This window comes from Gossypium hirsutum, chromosome D05 (genome assembly GCF_007990345.1).
Source record: "Gossypium hirsutum isolate 1008001.06 chromosome D05, Gossypium_hirsutum_v2.1, whole genome shotgun sequence".
NCBI lineage: Eukaryota > Viridiplantae > Streptophyta > Magnoliopsida > Malvales > Malvaceae > Gossypium > Gossypium hirsutum.
The window spans coordinates 19825843-19849188 of NC_053441.1; the positions used below are offsets into that span (position 1 = coordinate 19825843).

The following is a 23346-nucleotide window of genomic DNA, read 5'->3' on the forward strand; positions in this document are numbered from 1 at the left end:
TAAATCTTGATTAGACCCTTCCTTTTCTATTTAATTAATGGCATGTGAAAACAGGAGATATTGGCACTACAAACTTAAGGTTGATTTTCAATAATTGTTGCAGTTGAAAAATATTTTAAAAATATTTAAAAAATAATTTTAAAAAATAGTAAAATGTGCAATTAAAAATGTAGTTTGTTAATTTTTAGGATTTATCATTGTCACCAAAAATTGTGGTTGAATATTTAAAAAGTTTATTTTAGATATAATAGTGAAAAGTAAAAAATTAATTAAGTTATATGATATTTAAATAGTTTAATATAATCATACATGAAATATAATTTTTAAATATATTTTAAGTAATTAATATAAATTATTCGTAAAATTAGTGAAACATAAAATATTATTAAAAAATAAAAATAAAAAATACTATTAAAATAGTTTAATATAATAATATATAAAATAATTCATATAAATAAAAATATTTTAATAATTTTTAAATACCTAAATCTCATCTTTTGCATGAGAAACATTTTTTTACCCGGAATTTTAACTCCAAAAATTAACTATCTTCTTTACTTATGCGGGAAAGAAATATTTTAGCTTTCCCTCGCAATAAAGAACGCAGCCTTCATGTAGTGGCTTAACCAAAAACGCGGATCATTATAAAAGAAAAAAAAACTAATTACCTAAAATGTTTGATTAATGAATAATTTTATTTAATTAATCAGGTAAGAACCAGATTAAGTGGGGGCATCCTTTCCTTTACTCTCCCCCACATTACCTTTTAAAAAAAAATTTTAAATCCCTCCATCTCTCATCTGCTACTGCTTTAGATATTTTTTCCTTCTTCGTGTTACTCTTCTTCAGCTTCCCTAGCTTCTTCAGGTATAATTTTCGCGGTCTCTTTGAAAGAAGCAGATCTAGTTATTTATCTGGTTCTCTCGTTTTAATGTTTCTTTTTCTGGTTTACCTAAAATATTCGTAATCAGATCGTTGTTTTTGTTTTTGTTTTTGTTTTGTGGTTGCATTCTCAGCTTTAAACGTGAATGCTGATTCTTTTTTCTGTTGAGTAATTTGTAGTTTGAGATTTTTGCGAACTGTTATTTTGCTTTGATTCTGAATTTGTTAGTGATGGCAGTTCAAAACTTTGTTTTATAGTTACTTGTGTTAAAATCCGTTTGGTTACCGAGAAAGTGATCGAAAAGCGAAAGCGATAGGAGAATCGTACTTTATGTTTAAAACATTTTTACGATAATCTGTTTTTGACATATTTTCCAAGTTTTTCTGGTAATGAACTGGAGAAATTGAGTGTTTTACGTCTACGGTAGAAATGCTGTTGCAAAATCTATTGCTGGCATTTTCTTTCTCATTATTACATTTTATTTCCTAAAACTCATTTCTGCAGAAACTTGACATTTTGGGACCATTTTCAGGTTACATTAAGAGAAACTTAGGAGAGCTTTTTAGATTCAAAGCAATTTAGCTTTTTGGCCTTCCAGGTAAATTTTACTATTACTCTTCTTAAAATTTTTATGTGTGATATCTTTTATTAAAAAAAAAAAATCTCTCGCTTGCTTTTTAATAGTGTGTTAGTACGGTTCGCCTTCTTTTAGTTTCGATTGGGTCACTAACAAAGCAATTGTATGATTATATCACCATAGCTTCAATTTAAAATTTTGTATTACTGAATGATATTTGATTACCCCTTTTACATTGAGATGCGAAAACTATGTCATAGCATTCACGTTTTCGCACAGTTTTCATCTTCTCTTTTTTTCCCCTTTTACATATTAACATTCCACTTGGTTTCTATCGTAATATATTTTATGCTTTCTCTGCTGGAGAATCATCTTTTTTAAAGGATTATAAGGTGCATAGTACTATAGTCCATGGTTCTTTCAATAGAACCAAAAAAAACAAAAAACAAAAAACATATAAAATATTGTGGTAATGGCTGTCTTTATTGTCATGCTAGATTTTTTTAATACCTACAAATGCTGGTCATAAACACTTGTTGAAAAAGCTTTTTAAATAGGGTTCATGATTTGTACCGTGCATCAATATTTTGTATGCATAGGTTTTATGTGTAGATTAGCTTTATTGGCTGTATTAGCATTTTTTTTTTGCGTGTGTGTTTACTAAAGCCAAACTCTAACCTAACTAAATTTGATTTTCCTTGGAAGTTTTGCCGGCACAGGCGGAGGAAGGTGGGTTTCAGTGCTTAATGACCAGTTTTCAATTTGAGCTACGTTATTGAGTTTCTTAACGATAGTTTCTATAGATGCTTTCATCCCTTCAATGGAACTGCTGATGGGTTATTTGTTAGCCTTCCCTCTGGTATTCTTCAATTTTTTTACTAGATATTACTATTAAGATTTCTTCTCCATAATTACAAAAAAAAAAAAAATCTACGTGGAACTTGAGTTTCACAAACTTTTAACTCAATGTTAAACTTGCTGGCTGCTACAAGGGTGGAGGAATGACATTATTGGATAAGTGTTAAGATGTGATTATTTTCGGAATATAGAGCTGGAGGGCACCTTTTATGCCTTTTTCCTCGCATTCTTATCAATATCTTTAAATTACTGAATCTTTGGTATTTATTGGAAATAGACTCTTGTTTGTTTCAAATTTTGCTATTTCTAGATATAGTTATAGGAACAAGTATTCTTCTTCTGTTTGAACTGTTAGGTATGTATTTATGGTTATGATTTGCTAAAGTGAAGTTTTGGAGTAATATCAAATCAGTGGTGGTACATATTTATAACAATATAATTTTGAGATGATATTGGTATCTAGATTGAAGTGTCATATCATGATACAAGAAGAGATTTCTCCAGTTGGAGTGTAAGTGGTATTTGCTATGTTCTACATAACCAGTAGGAGATGTATAGTTGTATCTCTTTCATTCTCATCTCCTTCCGATTAAGTTGTTAGAGATTAGATTAATCTACAATGTGCTGATCTTGTAAGGTAGAGATAGCAGCACTAGAGGATTTATATTATCAATAATCAGTATGGTTATTAGCAGAGTACTACTCGGTAGCAGCTAAACATGGTTGCCATAGACTTTAAATGACATCTACCTCTATCAGGTTCTTTAAACTGTTATTTGGCTCCAATAATACATGTTAAGATCATACTCGGCATAATAATATACAATGTTTAGACAATAGCCCATCTTACTTTTATATTCTTTTTTATTACTATTGAAAGGAAAGAAAGAAATTCGTTGTTATTTTCTTTTAAAAGGTAGCACATATGATAACTATTAAATTTTTTTTTTTACTTTCCATTGCTTTTTGTTAGATATGCAGGCATTTGTTTTGTTTGCGCCTGTATATATATATATTTTGAATCTGCTAAACATTTTAGAAATTGTTAAATATAATTGATGTTCGATTATTCTCATAAAGAAAATAAAACTGTAATAGTTAAAAGGTTCAACTATTATTTTTAGTTAAACTGCTTATATTCCAACCAACGCTAACAGAATTCAGTTAACAGCGTGTATACAAGCCTTTCGGTGAGTCCTCAATTGAATTTTGTGGGATTCATAATTGATTTTTCTCTTGACTCTTTATCATGTCTCTTCTTTTCCTAAGAAGTCTTGGTCCAAAAGTTTTCTTCATTGTTTAATACACTAGCTTATTTGAAGTTTCCAATCTTTCAAGCAATTGCTGACCTTGTTTCAAATGAAGAACAATCATCTTCATCAAGATCACAGCCTATTTCTTAAAGATTCAGCATGTTGTGTTAAGAATTACAATATGTGTAATTATGACGCCAATTTCTTAGTAGAATGTACACTATCTTAAAGGCAAATGATGATTAGGGGATTGAATTTTGCCTTGTCATATGAGTACAAAGTATATTTGGGTTAAAATTAGCAAAGTAAGATTATAAAGAGAGTGATGGGGTATATTCACTATATAGGTTGGTAACGGGTTATTACTAATTGTCCAATTCCTTAAGGTTGAAGTGGATTTAGGTTATTCACCAATGCCTGAGGATTCTTGTTAAATGTTTTAACACTTGTGGCAGAACTATTAATTCTCCATCTTATTGTTAAGTCCTTACATAAGTTCCTTCAGATTTATGATTACTATATGGAAATACTTGTTTTGCCTTCTGATATGGGGAGAAGATGACTTGATGAGGTCAAAAGGTTTACTAAATGGAGTAATGCCCTTTTTTCTAGCTAAAGTTATAAACCTGTCTTTTGTATGTTCAATACGTATGTGTCTGTTTAGGCATGTTTATGTGATTTGGCATCTCTAGATCTCTTGGAACACATAGTAACTGAGTGGAAGCGAGCAAAAGGATTGATGTAGTTGCTAGTCTGAGATTAAGGCTTACTTTAGTTGTGTAGTGGAAAGGCAACAAATTCTCAATAGATTGTAAAAATTATTGTGTCCTAATTTCCCTGAAAAAAATGCACACTATCCTAATAACTAAATTTGTTCTTTAAGCAGACAACAGCTGAATCCTGCACTTTCCAGGCAAGTGTAGAATGCTGGATACGTAACATGTCAAACCTTCAAGCGGCTCTGATGGCTGTGATTTAGTATAGGTGTCTTGCAGGCAACAACTTCAAATCATTAATTTGCAAAAGATAGAGTTTCAGAAATATCAAGCTGTAATAAATTTCAATATGCATGAGCTGTGCTCAAGTTTCCTTTACAGGCCCTATGCTTATCCCCTTCCTCCAAAGAAACAGAAAACATGTCTCATCATATGTGTTGGAATTTTGGAGGAAGGGAAGAATTTACAGTGACGAAATTATAGAATCTCATAAATTTTTTATGGTGATTAGTTTTATCTCTATATGTTGGAAAATTATTCTGCTGCTTTAAGACTAGTCCTACTAGTTCATGTTTATGGGTTCATCAAGCCTTTGCGAAAGGGTGATGATCAGGTAATTAATGTTTCCTTTTTTTTTCTTGTATGTTAATGTTAGGTATGAATTTATTTCTTTGGTTTTTTCTCCCATTAACTTCCTGTCTTTTTACTATGTTAAGTTTCATGATGAATAGCTTGGATTTCTTTGTGTCTAATTTTCATGTTCCCAATGGAATTCTAAGGTATATGTTAGATATGTATCCAGGCTGGGTACTATTTCTTGATGAATAGGTACTTTGGATCTACTGTAGAATATAGCTAAACTTAATCTGCAAGGCACATATTTAAGCTCTATTTTGATCTTGCTATACTTGCCTTTATTTTACTGATCAAAGTTAGGTTATTTTGATAGTGCATAATTGTTTGAGTGTTTTGTTTTCGACATGTTGCAACCCTCCTCCTTTATCCGGGCTTGGGACCGGCTGTTTCACAAATATTTAGTGTTTCCACAGGCGGAGTTATTGCAGAATATGCTTATAATTCCTTGTTAAATATACTGCCCCTTCTTATGCTAACTCTATTTTTTATGACATGTCTAGATAGTATTGGGTTGTGTACCTTTTGAGGCTTGTATGCTGTTCAATTTTTCTGTGCTCTGTTCTGACAGTTGCTGACATTAAATGCAGCCTTAGTTACTTTTAAGGCCCATCATTTTAGCAGGTAATTCTGCCAGCTGCTTTTGTGAATGCATCTTCTATTCGAGCAGTAAAATAGAAACATTACCCTATCGTTTTCTTATTTTGAAATTTCACTCATCCTATTTATATATGTTTATGTTTCTTAATATCGCTCATATTATCAAATCATGGTATGTATAAAATACTGAAGAAACTTGGTTTCACCTTCTGTCATATAGTCTTGTTTGCATTGTAACAATGGTATTTTCTTTGGGTACCCTGAATTGGTGTTCTCAGACAGTTATATGAACCATTCTTTATGTATTGCAGATAATGGCATCAGTTTATTTTAGAAATTTGAGTTGCACTAAAACTATGGAGAGTCTTTTAAGTGTTGTGCTGCAGATGCTTCTATAGTTCAATTGTTTGTAGCTTCACCTATGTAAATATTAATATCTTTCTGAAGCACCTTGTTGCTATCATGTAAGTTCCATGACATAACTATATTAAGATTTTTCATGTTAAATCAACTTAAATAAGTGTTAGTTGTGGTCTCCATTGGAGTTATCTTTAAAACTGGGAAAAAAAAGGTACTACATTGTCCGTTTCTCCTTCATATTATATTTCTTTATTACACTTAATTTATCTTTACATAACTAGCTGCTTTTTTTTATCATCACACTCATGCTAAATTTCATTTGTTTAATCATTTTCAAACCAATTTTTCTTTTGGCTGAATGATCAGTGGTTTTAACATAAAACATCTTACTATGAGAAGCATAACTTTTGGAACCAGGAGCTATTTGTTGATACAAATTGAGTGACATCCAAGCCCACTTTAATGCATCTTCTTTTGCTAATGCAATTGCAATCTGCTGGGTTACCATGCAAAAAGCTGGAGATCAGTTTGTGGCAAAGTAATTGGTTTTCTAATAAGATTCATTTACTGTATGAAGGAATATGTACCCCAATTTTGTAGCTCTTGTTGGTGTTTCATAGTTTTGCTGCTGTGGCTGGCTTAGCTGGAGGTGGACAGGCACATGTACGTCCTCCCCAATGCTTTGACCATTTGTGACTACCAATTCTTTGTTTGCACCATTGACATCCCTTGTTCCGTAAACCTGGATGAGAAACTTTTCTGTTAAGGTTGGTTTTTAGACATCTCATAGATGACAAATGTTAATGGCCGAATCTTTTTAATATCTCTAGGATAATTTATATTGTTATGAGTCATTCAAATTTATACCTTCTTATATAATTCTGTGTTTTCTTGACGAATTAGGTTTACCTTCTTATAGAGTTCCATATTTTCTTGATGAATGAGATTACCCTGCAACAAGACAATGCAATTTAGGCACTTTGAGCTAATTCAGTATGATAGTAAGTAGTTGAATGTATCATTTCAGGGTTTACCTTTCTGGTCAGTTCTTGAATTTCATCCATTAACATTTGGTCCTACAGCAGTGGAGTAAATGTTACCAAACGGCGTTTGCTTTATTTGGCATGCTATTTTGAACTTAAAAACTGATGTGACATGGAAATAGAATTTTCAAACCTTCTTCATACGGATACCACGAAGGCTCATTTCCAACTGGCTCTCCAAATTCTGTAAATCTTTTACGGTCAATCCAGAAAGTTCCTCACCCATCATTTGCCTGTTTTGACGTGCAGGAGCATAATTTCAGTAAACAGGATTTGTTTCGTAGACAATAAAGCTTTTCATAGGCATACACAGGAGATGCAATGGACCTTTTATTTCTTATCTATTATTGGGGCCATTTTTACTGTTGGTGCATTCAATGCTTTAAGGTTAGATATGGATCTGCCTTTTTTAGAACAGAAGTTTATGTCTAGGACCATCAGTCTGTGTGTTATTGAAGAACAATTGATTCATTCAATCTGATCTTCAAAGATATGAACCATAGCATAAAGGATAGAACATCCCAAGCATAATTGCATCATAAAAGGCTGGAACAGAGTTACAACAGGTTGAAGGAGAAAGCTATTTTGCTATTCATGTAATTGGTTGAAACGCAGGAGACTGTCTATGTTGAATTGAATCATGGGCATATTTTTTGTGTTCTGCAGATTGCATAATGTAAAATTGGTTTCTTGATTCTGCATTTTTGGCTTAATGTACTCTTATTCACGTTTGATATAGTGATTTATATGGTATAAAAATTAAAATACCTGTGATTTTCTTGCAGGTTTTGCAGTTGTTGTCTAAGAACTGCTGCCTCCCTTTGCCATAACTGAAAAATAAGATTTTGCAGTTGTTGATACAATGGTACGATTCAGTCACAGAATTTATTGCTCAAAGTTTGAATGTGCATATTAATAAATTCAACAATGAAACATTACCATAACAATGCATATTTTTAGACCTGACACTGCTATAGATGTAAGGTAATTCACAAAAGAATCAAACACATTTAGGTCCAAGGCTCTTGCTAGATTCTTTTTTAAATCTTGTAAAGGAAGTTGTGTTATGTATTAAATTAATGAGTTAGTCAAACCAGGATTTTGATACTTTAATGATTTGGATGATAAGTCACTTATCATGTCCTTGGTGTACTTGTCAAAGTTATGCACACTATCAGCTACTTAGTTCTTTCTCTGGATGCTTGATTCATTTTTTGAATCCTTATCAAGCAACTTAGCTAGTAAAATTAGGCTGTTAGGGCCAGCTTTTCAAAATCCCATGGGAAATTTATATCAACTGAGAGTCTGACAGATGCTGTTTATTGTAGAAATTGCAAATTGCAAAAATTGTTCTTGAAGTAATAGAGCTTCTATTTGGAGATCAGAGAATGCTTTTGGCTTATATCACTGGTAAAAAGTTTTAAGGCATATAAAAGAGATGGAAAAATGAATGCAAAAGTAGATAGATCATAGATGAGTCTCTGGATTGATCTAGAAGCAGTAAAATGTTTAAAGGCATAAACGAGATGGAGATATGAATGTGAAAGTAGATAGATCATGGATGAGTCTCTGGATTTGATCTAGATTCAAGAAATACAAGATATATTTACCCTTGGAGTATGCTGTTGATTTGGAGCTGTTTGTTGATATGAATTATTGGATTAAGCTTTTGCATTTTTTGATAAATAAAAGAGATGAAGATATATCTTCTCAAGAAAATTGTGAGATCTCTAGGCAAAGGGGTAAGGATTATCCTACTTTATAACGTTAACTGTTTGTTGAATGCTAATTATAGAGATCTAAACTTGAGGGGAAGATAAAATAGGCTTTACTACTGTCAACTCTTGTACTGGAGATTTCACCATGGTGAAGTACAATAATTTTTCATGGACAAGCTTGTATGGGAGAGTTCAAGGCTTCATCATCTACTCCAATCTTCAAAGAGTAAGACAGGTGCGGAGTAAATTTCCTATCGACAATGGCTTTCTAAATTAAGAAAATATTCTTCTGTTTACATAGGAACCTTAGATAGCTAAATGCAACGTTAGTAACTTTTGCAGGTTGAATGGCATCACTATGAGACAGGATCAGTTATATGCTTTTCACATTCTATTGCACTACATTTATGTAAGGTGTTGCCTTGTTCCAGCATTACATGCATACAGTATATTGATCTTCTACCCACCAAGCCTCAAAAAGATCCTTCTGTGATGACTCCATGTAGCAATTTATGGTAGGAATCTGGGCTACCAAACATAAACATAAAACATGTAAGTTCAGCATATTACTAAGAACTATATACAACATGAAGACTAGTGGATGATTTTACCACAAATCCTCTCATTGGAATCTTACTGGTCAGAATTAAGACCTGCTCAAACTGTTCAATTATCTATGCTTGGTCTGGACCTTTTTTTTTTTTTAATTTTAAAATAAATTCTCTTTCGCAGAGCTAAAAGTATGTCCTACACTTGTAGAGTTTCTAGACATCATCTCATCATAGTATTTCCTTTTTATTAGTTTCAAAAAGTCACTTGCTAGTTGTACCCATGGTGTATCATTTGAATATAGTATTTATCTTTTGGCAGCTGTTTCCTGTGGTTTATGATGAGATTGCCTGTCTTCTAGAAATTAAAAGTCGCAACCTCAGAAGAAAAGAGTATTTTGGTGGGTATAATGACCAACAAAGGTTTAGTTAAATCTTAACATAGATTTGAAGAGAGCAGAGCTTAGTTTTAAAATAATTCTGGTATAATTTGATGGGAAGCATGAACAGAAATTAATTTTTTATGTTGCCTAGCCTTACTGTGAAAAAGGTCTTAGAATGTTGGATTATTCAAACTGATTCCTATTTGATGCCCCAGGTCTCAGCTGAAGCTAATAATTTGCTTCCTAGAACCATATTTAGCTGATTTTTACCATGGGCCTTGTTTCATTTCCTTGATGTCTTCCATTTATATCCTATTGGTTCTCTTTCCAAAACCCTGTAGCTATAAGAAAGACACAGCCCTAGCATCGCAATTTAGCCTATGCATGCAATTAATCATTCTCTTATTCCACCACTCACAAGAGGAGTTAATGGTATGTATTCAAATTATCTTTTAGGCACTGGTGCTGCCGACTTTTGGTCTATGATTGCATAAAGTCTAGACCTGAAGGTAATGTCTAGCTATAAATTTTGCATGCATTTAGTGTCAGCATCTTTATACCCACTGCAAACCTGGAAAAGAAAAAAGAAAAAAAAAACTGCTATGTTGCTCTACTTGTTCAGTGAAAACAGTGTAAGTAAAGTTGGGAATATTGAACTTTGCACATCACATAACAAGGTATGCTTGTTAACGTTTGGTGGCATGAAGTGGAAATTTATTCAACCTTTCAATCTTACCTTCTTTTCCAGTAGAAGCTAAAAGCATGCAGACTCACTAATTTATTAAATTATGCATTCGGCGTGCTCTGAAGGTAAAATACAATAAATTTGAAGATTTCAGTACCGAAGAATACCTTGACTTCAGAGGTTGGATTCTCCGGTTGTTGATGTTCCTCCTTTATTTTGTTGTATCGCTCGATTACTGATTTCATGCTGGCAAAAATAGATTCGACTTGCATCAGAAAATCCGTTATTTCTAAAGGCTTGAAAGAGAGAAGGAAAACAGACAAAATGATAACACATAACATCCAAAATCACCACACATGGGCTCTCGGAAGTATGACGATATCTTCCGTCAACTTCACTGCTTTTGTTATCTTCCTTTTATATAAAATTGATATCATCTGACAATTTTGTAATTCTATTAGTCAACCATAGCTCCCTTCCAGAAAGACATACCAGCTGCTGAACAACTGAAGTTTCAATCTTAAGAAGTAAGTTCCCGTTTTTGTTGAATATGAAAGTTATCTCTCAACTGGTCTGAGTGTTGTTCTCTTTCATGCTTGCTTTATTTAATCTTGTACTTGGCTGTTCAACTATAACATTAGAACTACAGAGGCTGAATTCTTTTAATCTCTACTTTGCCACCTTGCATTTCCCTCGTAACTTTGTTTATGAATCTAGTTATTGAAGAAGTCAATATTTGAGAAAAGATCATTGATCCTATTGTTATGCTTTAACTCTCCATTTTAGGCTTTAGGGTAGGGTTTTACACTTGGACTTCATGATTGCAACATATGCATATTTCTATGTCACCCAGACTTGGGGGTGAGTATTGGATGGGATATCTGTCCCAAAAAAGTATACTCGAATTATTGTTAAAGTTTTTAAGCTGCTATAACATCATGTTGAACTTTTTGTCATCACATTTGTTATTTGATCCCAAACTCATCCATGTGCATGGTAATACATGTTAGTATCACTTTTAATGTAATATTTTCCAGAAGCCTACCCCATAGTTGTGCTTTCAGTACAAGCAAATCTTCATCAGAAGGTTTGGCATTCGGACCTGCACTGAGGTTTTCTTGTTCCAAGAGTCCTTTGCTCCTATATAGGTAATAGTGCCATTTTGGTAAAAACTTTTAAGTTCAGAAATGGTTGGATTACTCACAATGATAGAGGATGAAAACATTTAAAACTCATGCAGTCAAGAGTACGGATATAAACAAGCCAATCCAAGCTCAAGCTAGAGCTAGTTTTATTTTTAAAATTCAAGTTTGATTCGATAAAGATCCAACAGTTCAAGGACATGTTTACCTGGTAAAAGATGTACCCACTTTCCTACGTTTAACTTCAAACTTGGTTATTTGTGTATGAGTTAGTATAAAGATTATCTAGTATAATAAAAATGAAAAATATAATATTAAAATTTGAAAGCTTGGTTAGTCTTTCGAGCCCTACGTTTAACTTCAAACTTGGTTATTTGTGTATGAGTTAGTATAAAGATTATCTAGTATAATAAAAATGAAAAATATAATATTAAAATTTGAAAGCTTGGTTAGTCTTTCGAGCCTCTACTCAAGTTGTGCATTAGATTAGTCATGGCTTACTTCATGGTTTGGCTTGTTTGAACTCTTGACTTTGAATCTAATTTTTTAAGCAAAACTTGAATAACTTGTTAAGCATAATTATCAAAAGAGACTTTGTGTTGCTTTTTTTTTTTTTTTGAGAGGGGGGGGGGGCGCATTGTTATATACTAAACTACATCAGTCATTCTTTCAAAAAGTAATTTTTATTTATTCTTATCTTAAGATGATATTATAAATATTAAATATATATTTCATTCATGTTAAATAATGTATTATATTTTATAATATAAATTATATATTTAATTTCTTTTTATTATAATATTATATTTAATATATAGAAATACTTTTATAAAAACCCAACAGTTTCTCATTTTTCCCTCTCATCACCCACATCTATCATGTTCTTCATTTGAAAAACAAAACCCCAAAAGCCAATCTTGTCCAGATCTCAACCATCGTCTTATGTTGTAGGTGACGGTGGATCGCCACCTTCCAAATCCAAAATCGTTCCAAATTTTAGCTTTTATTCTTTTTGACCTCGTCCTTTTATATTTGGTTAAGCTTTTGCACTTGCACTTTTCATAAATTTAGAATTTAAATTTTATCTTTTAAATTTTAAAATTTAGATTAAATTGTTAATCATGTTAAATCTTTTTTGTTAAAGTTGTTGATATTGACATTTTGAAATATATAAAAAAATCACATTATAATAATGGAATTAAAACATGACATTGTAATGAACTTAAATTTAACAAAATAATTTTAATAGTTACCTATTCGACTTGAATTTTAAAATTTAAAAAATTGAAAATTAAATTTCTAAAAATAAAAATACATGATTTAATTTTCATTTTTACAAATGATATATGATCTTATTGCATATTATAACTTTTACATTTCTAATTAATTTTTCTTTAAACCCCTCAAAATAAGTATAGATTTGCAAAAAAAATGTTACAATTTTTCACCTCATTGGGATTCACCACCTTTTAACTCTGTGTTGTTTTATTTTTCTTTGACTACTTACTCTAAGCCTTAATGAAATCCCAAAACTCTCTAAAACTATTTGCTCTAAAAAATAAACCTCTATCCTCTTCTTAGATTCTTCATTTTTTTGGTTCGTTATTATATTTTTGTTGCTTTGGTGTTGAGATTTTGGCTTTTGTTTGTTTTCTTTTTTGTTAAGGCTATTTTCGAAATGAAAATTTTAGATTTATTCAGAATTTGTTTAGAATAGTCATTCAGAGGGTGCTATTCTGGGACTTTGTTTGGTGTCCCACAAAAACCAAAATCCTCACATAAAGTTACCTTAATTTGTTGATTAACAAATAACTGCAAAAAGAGTTCTAACCTTAATTTGGAGAAGAGTGAAAAAGGGATAAAAAGAAGAGGAAAATAAAGAAAGAAGAGGAAAAGAAGGAATTAAATTTGACCTAAAATATCATTTGATATAATATTAATATGCCACATCAGCTTGTCATTACCTCTTAATAAGAATTAATGTGATAAATTGATCATTAATTTTTAAAATTTGACGATCAAAATGTAATTTTAAACAAACATAAGTGACTAAATATAAAGTTTATTTTTAAAATAATTTTTTTTGATTTGTTGAAACTTGTTTTTCAAGTTTAAAATATGTATTAAATGAATGGCTCAAATTCTTTAAAATATTATGAACAGTTGAATTAGAGGAAAAATATTTTTTTTTGTCAAAATTTACATTTCGTTTAAGAACATAGAGAAAACATATAAACTTAGACGATGAGACATATCCTAAATCAATTATAAACAAGACCCAAGCTAGACACCACATAAAACAAGTCTCCCAATTGGTTCAAACGTGAAGGCCTAAGTGGGAACAACACCTCATAGCGGTTTCAACCATTAACGATGTAATCTCGAAAATGGGCATGAATCCCTTCACTAAGAAGCTTACGAGCCTCCGACCCGAAGGGATTCACCAAACTTTGTAAGCAAAAACATAGGGAGACGATAACACTAAATATATATATATAAAACACAAAACATCTATCTCAAGACAAGTAAATATAAAAACTAAATTAGAATTGTAATATTTCATCTCTCGAGATAATAAACCTAAAGGTTTGAAATAGGGAAGCCATGTCTCGATACGTAAGAGGTAAGTCTTGAGACTTTTTAACTTTGAAGCAAAAATAAGTAAGGGAAGCTTATCTTGGGACATGACTTAACTGTCTCGAAACATTTTATTCAACTTTGATATTTTAAGATTAGATTTGAATCCTAACATTGAATAAGACCCGTGTGATCCCAAAACACTATGTATGTAATGTTTTAATTAAAATTAATGCGTAACTTTAGTATTGCAAGAAAAATGGTGATTGTGCTACATTTTCTCAAGTCAATATAATGAATTGAGTTGCTCTACAACGCAATGCAACATCATGTATTTGAATTCAACAACCGGATCAAATGTGGGATGTCACACCATTTATGCTAATGGTTATTACCTCACTAAAATTAATTATACAAATAAGATACACTTTTTTATTATTCAACTTTTCTTCATTTTCTTTTAGATTTTTTTACTAATATTTATTTAAGGGTTAATATGTAGTTTATTTCTTGAACTTATCCAAAGGTACTTAGTTAGTATTTGAATTTTTTTTTGTATTACCTAAACTTGTACTCCATCACACACATTGTCTCAATTTCTTAGCAACATTAATTTTTTAAAGGTTAATATGTAGTTTGCCACTTAAACTTGTCCAAAAATTATAATTTTTTAAATTAATTTATACTTATAAAATATTTTTAATTTTTTAATTTATGTTCACCAAGTGTTATACTAAAAGGCTATCACGTGTCACTATAGAATTAGCCATCAATGCCACATCAACACAAAACTAACAGTATTAGTGAGAAAGTATCAACCTGAGTGACAGAATGCAATGTTAAGTATCAACTAGGTAAAAAAAATTAAGAACCAATTTAAATACTTTTACTTAAATTTTGAGGCAAACTACGTATTAATTTTGTATTCAAATATGATGCTAAAGTTATTGAACGTTGCATAAAAATTCTTTTAGACAAGTGTTTAAGATCAATTTTTTTGCCGTCAAACTATCACAAATTTGATAGTTAATATAAGATGAAGATTGGGAGCGTGAATTAGGTTTCTCTCTTGAGACAATATACACCCTTTTGATAATAATAACCGTGTAAAGGAGTTTTATTACATATAGCATTCTAAAATATAACAAACTTAGTCCCTCATTGTACACTTTAGTAACTTGTAAAAGTTAGAAAGTAGCTTCCACACTTTTTCACTCAAATAATTAGTACTCTCAGAAAAAAATTAACAGCTAGAGTTGCTATTTTATCCATTATTAATGGAGTTTTTTAACTTTACTTGAAATATTTGAATTGGATTAGACTACACCAATCGATTAACCGATTAGACCAAGAATCTGTCGCGGTACCAATTTAGAAAATGACTTTGAATTAATTAAATTGGAAATCAATACGAATCGATTAAATCGACGGTTGAATCGAGCTTTTATTTTTATTTTTATTTTTTAAAACTTTTAATATTTTTTAATGGGACTAATTTAATTGATTGGACCGACGAATCACTACCGATTCGACTACTAGTCTAGTTTGAAAATACCTATTTGATTTATTTTTATTTTTACTATGAATTATCATTTAATATATTAATAATGAAATTTTTAACCTTTAAAGTGAAATTAAAAAATTATCATATTTTATTTATACTTTTTAAATTTTTTAAATATAACTTAAGTATATTATCAATTTTTCAAATGAAGTTAAAAATCTCAATTATTGGTACACATAATAATTATCTTTTTAATATACCCTAAAGACACGACAATATTTTACCCCTTTATGGAGTTGTTTAACTTTTAGTGCAACGAACAAATAATTTTTCTTAAAAGACAATTAAAAAGGGAAACTTTTCTTTTCTTGGAACTAAAGCATTTAATAGAAGAAGTTGAAGTATTTATAATACGAGACCACAAGTTGAAGTATTTAATATTTTTACATAGAACTAAAGCAACCATTAAGTTAATAAAGCTTACCTACGTTTGATTTTAAAACTTTCTTTGCCATTAATGAAATCATTTTTTTATTAAAAAGACGTATTGAGATTTTTAATAGAAAATTTTCAGAAGAAACGAAGTAGTAAAACCGATTTCTTAGTGAAGGAAAAGAAACGATTAATATATAATATAGAATTTTTTTTAAATAAAAATTAAATTGAATCAAAATCTTTTTAATAAAACCTAGAGCAAGGGATCTTTATGCTTATTTTTCGCCATCATAAATGAGCATCAATCTTACTGTTGCATGATTGAAACTTGATGGTAAGGATAAAATAAAGAATTTTGTGTTACGGAAATTGAGATAAAATTATATATTCTTATGTTAAAATTAAGTTTTTTTGTATTAAATTTTTTAAGTTAAATTATTAATTTTTTTAAATGAATCAGTATATATATATTTTTCATTTTAATCAGGATTCAATAATTCTTCTTGCTCTTTGCTGGTCTTGTTATATACGAGTACCAACTTATTTCGGAGTACTAACTTATTTCGGCGTTCTATTTTGAATGTATTATTATTTTAAAAAATATTTGATATATATAATTTTTACAAATATTAAAGAGTTAACTTAAATAAATCTTAAATATAAAATACTCATAATTATAAAATGTTGTCAGTGCAAAATGTGGGTTTAAGAGTTAAAAAGAAGTTATAACTTATAAATAATTTTAAACATTGTATCAAATATATATACTCTTTAATAAATTTCACGAATATAATTCACCATTAAATAAATCCAGAATAAACAGGTAAAAAAGTATAATTTCATATATTAAACAATAAAATATTCGATATTAAGTATGTAATAGTCCATCATTCGATAAACCCAAAAGAAAAATAAAAAAATTAATTTTTTCAATGATAGGGGCAAAATCAATTGATAAGTATCAACATGACCGGTACCTATTAAAATTTACACCAAAACAAAACTTAAAATTTGTTGGTTCAATTCAGAGGCGTAACTAAGTGGGTTGGTAGGGACCCTCGTTCAAGGTTCAATTTTAAAAAAATTATTAAAATAATATGTCAATAACATGAAAAATATTGTTGAAATAATATTAAATAATTGGTAAAGAAGACAAAATATGACGTCTTTATTTATACAATCATTTCCCTTAATACACATTGTAATTTAATTGATTTTTTAATACATATCGCATAATCTATTGGTTGAGGATAATAAACTTAACAAAGTAGATTAGATATCAAGTAACAACTTGTTAAAATTTAAATATCTTTAGATTGCAGCTACGTACAAATATCTTATTTTAAAGTTGCTTAGCAATTAGAATCTTACATAAAATTGTATGAAGCAAAATTTTATACATTCTTTTCTTGTAAAGAAAGAAAGAACAAACTATAAAAAAGATTTTTCCTAGCATATCATCAATGGACCTATTTTTGCAATTCTTTTTCATAAATAAAAATCCAATGTCGAAAATTTTGACGTAATAAAGTTAGGTTGGCAGTAGTTCACCAGCTAAATGCTTAAAACCTTTGTACTTGCCAATGACTGGCTTTTTAAATTTCAACCATGATATCCAAGAAAATCATATATAGGGAAAACCCCAACAGCTTTTTCTTGTTCCTCTAAAAAGAATTAATAAAGAATGGCTAAAGAGAGGACTTACTCTGACAATATTTAAAAAACAAAAGAACAAGTGGTGAATGTGTTTGAAACCCGTCAATGTCAGCCAAATTTATCTATGGGTAATATAATAATATAGTATTTAAATTGTATAGTTAAGAATCTCTTAACGTTTTATATGATTATAAGATTGATTTCTTTCAAATATTAAATTTCATAGGAATCTTAAATTAATCTGCAATATTAGTTTATGCAAATGTTAAGCTATTGTCTGTTTAAAAGAATCACGCAAGATTTCCGTTTTTCTATAATAAATTTCCTTCATTCATAATTAAAACATATTAGGCGAAGAAAGATGATTAGTTGTTACCTCTTCGTAAGTGCCCATTACAGTGCTACTACCTAAGACAATGAAAACAAAATGAAAGCCTAACTTAACTATAATACAGAACTCAGTTCTGAATATAACATGATTCATTCTGCACTCTTTAAAGAAATTTTAGATCAAAATAAAGTTAAAGGGATAATTACATTTACATATTCGTATGTTTGTGTTGCAAAGCATTATATATTATATAAAATTTGACACATTCATGTATTTATATTGTGTTTTGTATTTTTTGTTTCATCATTTTTAATTATATTTCACTTATTTTTCATATTGTGGTTAAAATTATCATATTGTTATAATAAGGTTCCTTTGATTTATAACATTTTATTGGAAAGAAAAAGGAAGGAACCCGTGTTTTTACTTTTTGAAATATTATCAAATTTCTGGAGATCCGGTTGGAATATCTACCCTCTGATCCTTCTTTCTTTTTTGTTTTTTTCTGAAGAAGCATATTGTTCAGTGTTTTCTTCATTAGATGCTTATTAATAACGAACAAGACTGACCACCTTGGTACAGCTCTCTCCACCCTGGGTTCGGACGATTCATTTTTCCTAGATTAATCTTATCTTATATATCTACAAAACCCTATGATAATTAAGATACAGTTCAATCTGTAGATTAGTTTGTCTTGGATTCTTTTCCCTCTTTTCCTTCGTTTATTTATCAAATACTGTTGTTCTCTAAAAAGTTTTAGAGAATTGATCAGCCTTGTCTTGAATCTTGATTTCCTCCGACAAACTAATGGAGAGAGTAAATGAATTTGAAAAAGTTATCGCTAATGATTGAAAAGGTGAAAAGAAATAATAGTGTAATGTTGTACCTAAAACATATTTAAGAAGTTTTTATTTTTTCCTTTTAAGTTTCTTACTATTTATAGGATATCATAATGTGTTATGTTTACAAAGGTCCAAGTAATCATATAGGTTTCAGATATTTTATTTAAGTAGGTTTTTTTTTTTTGAAAGGTATTTAAGTAGGTTTCTTAATAAGTGTTTAATTGTTTTTTTTAATAACAAGTGTTTCATTGTTTATTAAAACCATTAAAAAGCATTATATTTCAATATTATTTTTTATGGTATAAATATTATTATCAATTCCTAATAAAAAATTATTATTTATTTTCATATATAGTTTTTATCTACAAAATGGGAATTTCAAATGTTTGTTTTTTTGTTTGGGTTTTGTAGTTTCAATTGTCAGTTGTTTTCCTTGCTAACTTTTTTGGATTTTCTGATAACTTTCTGAGTATCACAATTATCAAATTTTTTATGTTGATTTCGGTGTATTGATTGCTTTTATTTATTATATCTTCGATTAATTAAATTGGGGCTTATAAGCTGAAATAGCCAAAAATTCCTATGAAATTCAAGTTAAAAATACTTCACTACCTATGTAATCATAAAATAGAAAGACGATTAAGGAAGTTAGTTCAGTTGATAAGAGGAAAGCATTTTTTTCCCTTATCAATTTAGGGTTCGATTCTCATGAGGAGCAGTCTATAGGTAAAGAAGGCACTAGTAGAGAGCCTCCTCAAAATGTTACTAAGAAGATTAAGAGCAGGCAAATACTTGAAAATTTCAAAACGAATTATGAAAGCAAAAGAATGTACTGATATAGAAAATAAATAAATAAAAATAAACAGCAGTCCAATTAAGGAAATAAATTTAATTATCTCATTCCTAATTAGAGTTTCAATAACTTGCATTATCTTTTCTTGTCTTTTATTGGCCTTCTAGTCGTTATGATTTAAATCACCCTCTTTTGCTCCTCCTTTCTTTTTGAGAATTCCCTTCTAGATATGATTTTTGTTATCTCACTTCAAGCAAACTCATGTAATTTATTACTACTACACCTATCCATTTGCTTATAATGACCTCATAATACCACACAGGCCTTGCTAATTTTGCTATCTTTGCACTGATCAAATTATCGCAACAGCCTCAATCAGTGTGTCATTATCGATCATCACATTAATCATATACCTATAAGTTAATCTGTATATATATTCATTTCTGCCACCCTCCATAAATTAATCAACTTGCTGCGACCAGTTGTTAGCTACTTAACTATATCATATCCAGCCGGTCTACGATCAATATACTGAGGCTCTAAATTATATGCATACTCATAAACCCTATTTAAAGAGGGACTTAAGAACAAACTTATGCAGTAATGCTTCACTAGGATAATAAATTCTACACTGGCTTCGATTGTACCAACCAGCGTGTACTGTTCCAATAATAAATTGAAACATCAAACTCCGATAAAAATTCTAGGATTTTGGTATAAGTTGTATCTTCTTGATCATTGTTTAAGGTCTTGTTTATTTAAGTTTTCAAACAATAATACAATGTCTTTCTTTTTTTCATAAAATTTATGATAAGACACTTTAGACAGTGTAACCTAGCTTTGCTTTTGCAACATGCATGGAGCTTATCTAATTAACTTTTTTGACATGGCAAAAAAAAACGGTTTCCCCAAATATTTCATTGCACAAACGCATGGAGCTTTTAAAGTTTGGTTCACTTATAATCCCTTCAGATGTAGGTGAAACTAAATATTCATTATATACTTTTTTTTTCTTTTGTTTTTAAACTGTTGACACCATCATCTACTCTTTTTCTCTTTCTTTTAAGCTTCTTTCTTGTTTCTTCATGCATTTTCAAGACAATTAGTAATCTAGATGTGGGTTCGAGATATCCCTAGCCTGACCCTTTTCACCTAAGATTCTAAGGTTTCTTTAAGTCCTTCAGCTACATATATCATTCTAAATGTCTTCTATAATTATAACTATAAGATATATAGCAATGCCCGGACCCCTTGCATTTAATTAGAATCCTCACTGACAAATCTTCGAAGTTTTACATTACAAAGCTTTTATAGTTTTTTCTCTCTTTTCCTACTAATTTTAGGTGCTGTCATGATTATATATGATGTCTAAATAGGAGGGAAAATAGCACTAATGTTTAAGGTATTTTTAACTGATAGAAATTCAATTCATAAGAGTGTTATATAGGGGGCATAGTACTAACATTCAACTTTTTTTTGGCTTTAGTTTTTCAACCACGCATTATGATTAATTATAAGCTATAGGGATTATATTCACTCACATTTCAAATGTGAATTTGACTATGCAAAAAAGATGATGAGTTAAGTTCCTCTATAGTTGTTTTTCTTTTTTGGCCAATAGTTCCTCAAGTTGTTTATGAAACAAAAAGTAGAATTCTTCTTAGTACTCAGAAATTTTAGCAAACTGATCGAAACCTCGAAGTCAAGCAGTAAAATTAATTAGTATCTCTATAATCAGTGATTCTACTCCACTTATGAAACTAAGTATATATACGCTCACTTTCAACAAATTCGCAACTCAAATTCAACTGAAGTCATAATAATATACAATCGAAGACGAACAATCAAAGGAAATTCTAGCTAAATTCACACAGTGAAACTAATCCGTAAATTTTTAATCATAAAATTATAAAATCAAAACTAAAAACTCTAGCATTTAAATTTCCCTATCATTTTTCAACATTTTACCGTCACATTTAATCAAATATATATACCAATTTTTTTTATTAAGAAACGTACAAATCTCATCTATGAAAATCAAATAATACTAGCTAGCATGATAATCAAGTAGGAAAAAAAAATCAACGACAATAAGAGATCTTAAAAGAACCTGGTGCTAGCGAAATCGTAGAGCTTTCCGGTGCTGGAGAAAATCATTACTCCAACTTCAGCATCGCACAAGATCGCGAGCTCTTTAGCTTTCTTCAGCAATCCATTCCTTCGTTTCGAAAAAGTTACTTGCCTGCTCGTCGAGTTATCGATCCTCCTTATCACTATTTTCCCTCTCCCCATAGCTTTAGCTCACCGCAGCTTTCAAACAATTAATCTTCTCTAATTATTCAAACAACAATTTTGAGAAAAAATCGAAAAATCAACACTCGATGTTCGATTAGAAGAGAGAGAAGAATAATGAAAAGCTATTAAGCAAACCAAAAAAAATTAAGAGAAATGCAATGGAGGTTATTTTTAACTATTTTTGAAAAAAACGCTTGGAGAGGAAGTGAGGAACGGGATAGGAGACAAACCGTAGTTTCAGAGACGTCGTTTTGCCTTTTGGTCTTTTAAGTTTTAGTATGGAAAAACAAAACCATCTACATAAGGAAAGTTTTTGGGGGTGAAAGCAAAAACCAGCTGTTTTTAGCATAAAACCGCTAGTGGTTTAGAAATGGATTTCGGACACGTGTACCAATCAGAGACGGAACTAATTTGTTTAATTGCTTTGATTTGTGAGAAAAGAGCCGTCCCTCGTATAGATCACTGACGCGTGGGCCTACGAGTACATTAGACGCTAGGCCGTATTTCCTCCTTTCGGGGAAAGGAAAAATTAACAAATTTTCTTGGGTTAAAAAGAAAGGGTAAATTTCATTATTAGTCACTAAATTAGGGGTAAATTTTTGTTTTGATAATTTAACTAGAAAACAGTTACGGTTTGGTTATTGAACTATTACAAAGTTTTTATTAAGTCAACGGATTGATAAGTTTTAAAAAAAAAGTTTCGCCAACGACCTCCAAGTGACGATTCAACAATCGGTACGGTGAATCAATACCCATCAACAAGTAAAAGAACATACATTAGATCTAAGTTGATTTAATAGTCAATGTTGAAGATTGAAGAAAAATTATTTGGATTTTGGTTCGTAGCTTCATAACGTCTAAAGTTGTTTCATGAAAAAAAGAATGAACTATAAAAGAGAAAGAGAAATAAAACTTTCAATTGGTACAGTCAATGCGAACAGGGAAAACCATATAGCATCAAAATTAACAACTCGATTATTTGAATAAAAAATTTTGAATATTTCAATAATCAAATTGTAAATTGTGCTTTGCATAGGTATTAAATCAAATTATTAAAAGTTTTAATATTAAATGTAAATTGTTTAAAATTATATAAAATAATTTAATATGATTCCGTTTAATTAATAATTTTTTAATATCATAAAAATATAAATTTTAAATTATTAAAAGTATAATATTGTTTAATAATTATTAATAATTTGGTTTAAATATAATATAATAACATATTTAATATATTAACAATAGGGTATTAAATATAACATATTATTGTTTATAATATTGCACTTGTATTAAATATATTATATTAATAATATTGACGTCTAATTAATAATTTATTTAATTATTTTAATAATTAAATTAAATCATAAACTTAATTTATTTTAATTTTAAATATTAATTATATATAACATTTTAATATTTTTTGTTTTATTATATATTTTTGTACAATCATGAATAATTTATTTAAAATTAACATACCTAAATAACATATTAACAAACTATAAATGACCTAAATA

The 23346-nt window shown here is 29.7% G+C and overlaps 1 protein-coding gene and 1 long non-coding RNA gene across 13 annotated transcripts; one reads left to right on the plus strand and one right to left on the minus strand.

Annotated features, from left to right (window-relative positions):
* Positions 1-610: 610 nt before the first annotated feature.
* LOC107957843 (uncharacterized) lies at positions 611-11213 on the plus strand. Of its 7 annotated transcripts, none has more exons than XR_005914038.1 (7): positions 611-867; positions 1416-1481; positions 2166-6647; positions 7173-7310; positions 7709-7788; positions 8252-8876; positions 8984-11213. It is a non-coding gene; the product is annotated as an uncharacterized lncRNA (long non-coding RNA). The 7 variants fall into 7 exon arrangements; XR_005914037.1 differs by having other exon boundaries at positions 8719-8876; XR_005914036.1 differs by having other exon boundaries at positions 7709-8876.
* On the minus strand, positions 6107-22147 carry LOC107957842 (MADS-box transcription factor 23). 6 transcript variants are annotated; one of them, XM_016893439.2, is made up of 9 exons: positions 22063-22147; positions 21648-21868; positions 10425-10503; positions 7692-7753; positions 7057-7156; positions 6915-6956; positions 6790-6831; positions 6468-6622; positions 6107-6373 (listed from the first exon to the last, which is right to left on the minus strand). In XM_016893439.2, the coding sequence occupies exons 2-9, from the start codon at positions 21827-21829 to the stop codon at positions 6358-6360; spliced, it is 678 nt and encodes a 225-aa protein (XP_016748928.2). In that variant the 5' UTR covers positions 21830-21868; positions 22063-22147; the 3' UTR covers positions 6107-6357. The 6 variants fall into 6 exon arrangements, with proteins under 6 accessions (XP_016748928.2, XP_016748925.2, XP_016748923.2 ...); XM_016893436.2 differs by having other exon boundaries at positions 6748-6831; XM_016893434.2 differs by having other exon boundaries at positions 6107-6622; positions 6748-6831.
* Between the last annotated feature and the right edge of the window lie 1199 nt (positions 22148-23346).

Bases quoted from the DNA above. Each gene is read 5' to 3' on its own strand.
- LOC107957842 (XM_016893434.2), bottom strand. From the start codon at position 21,829: ATGGGGAGAGGGAAAATAGTGATAAGGAGGATCGATAACTCGACGAGC. The intron at 6,832-6,914 runs GTAAACCCTGAA...GTCTTGTTGCAG, and splicing joins TTCAAGAACTGACCAGAAAG to GGTAATCTCATTCATCAAGA. The intron at 6,623-6,747 runs GTATAAATTTGA...TTTCTCATCCAG, and splicing joins ACACAGAATTATATAAGAAG to GTTTACGGAACAAGGGATGT.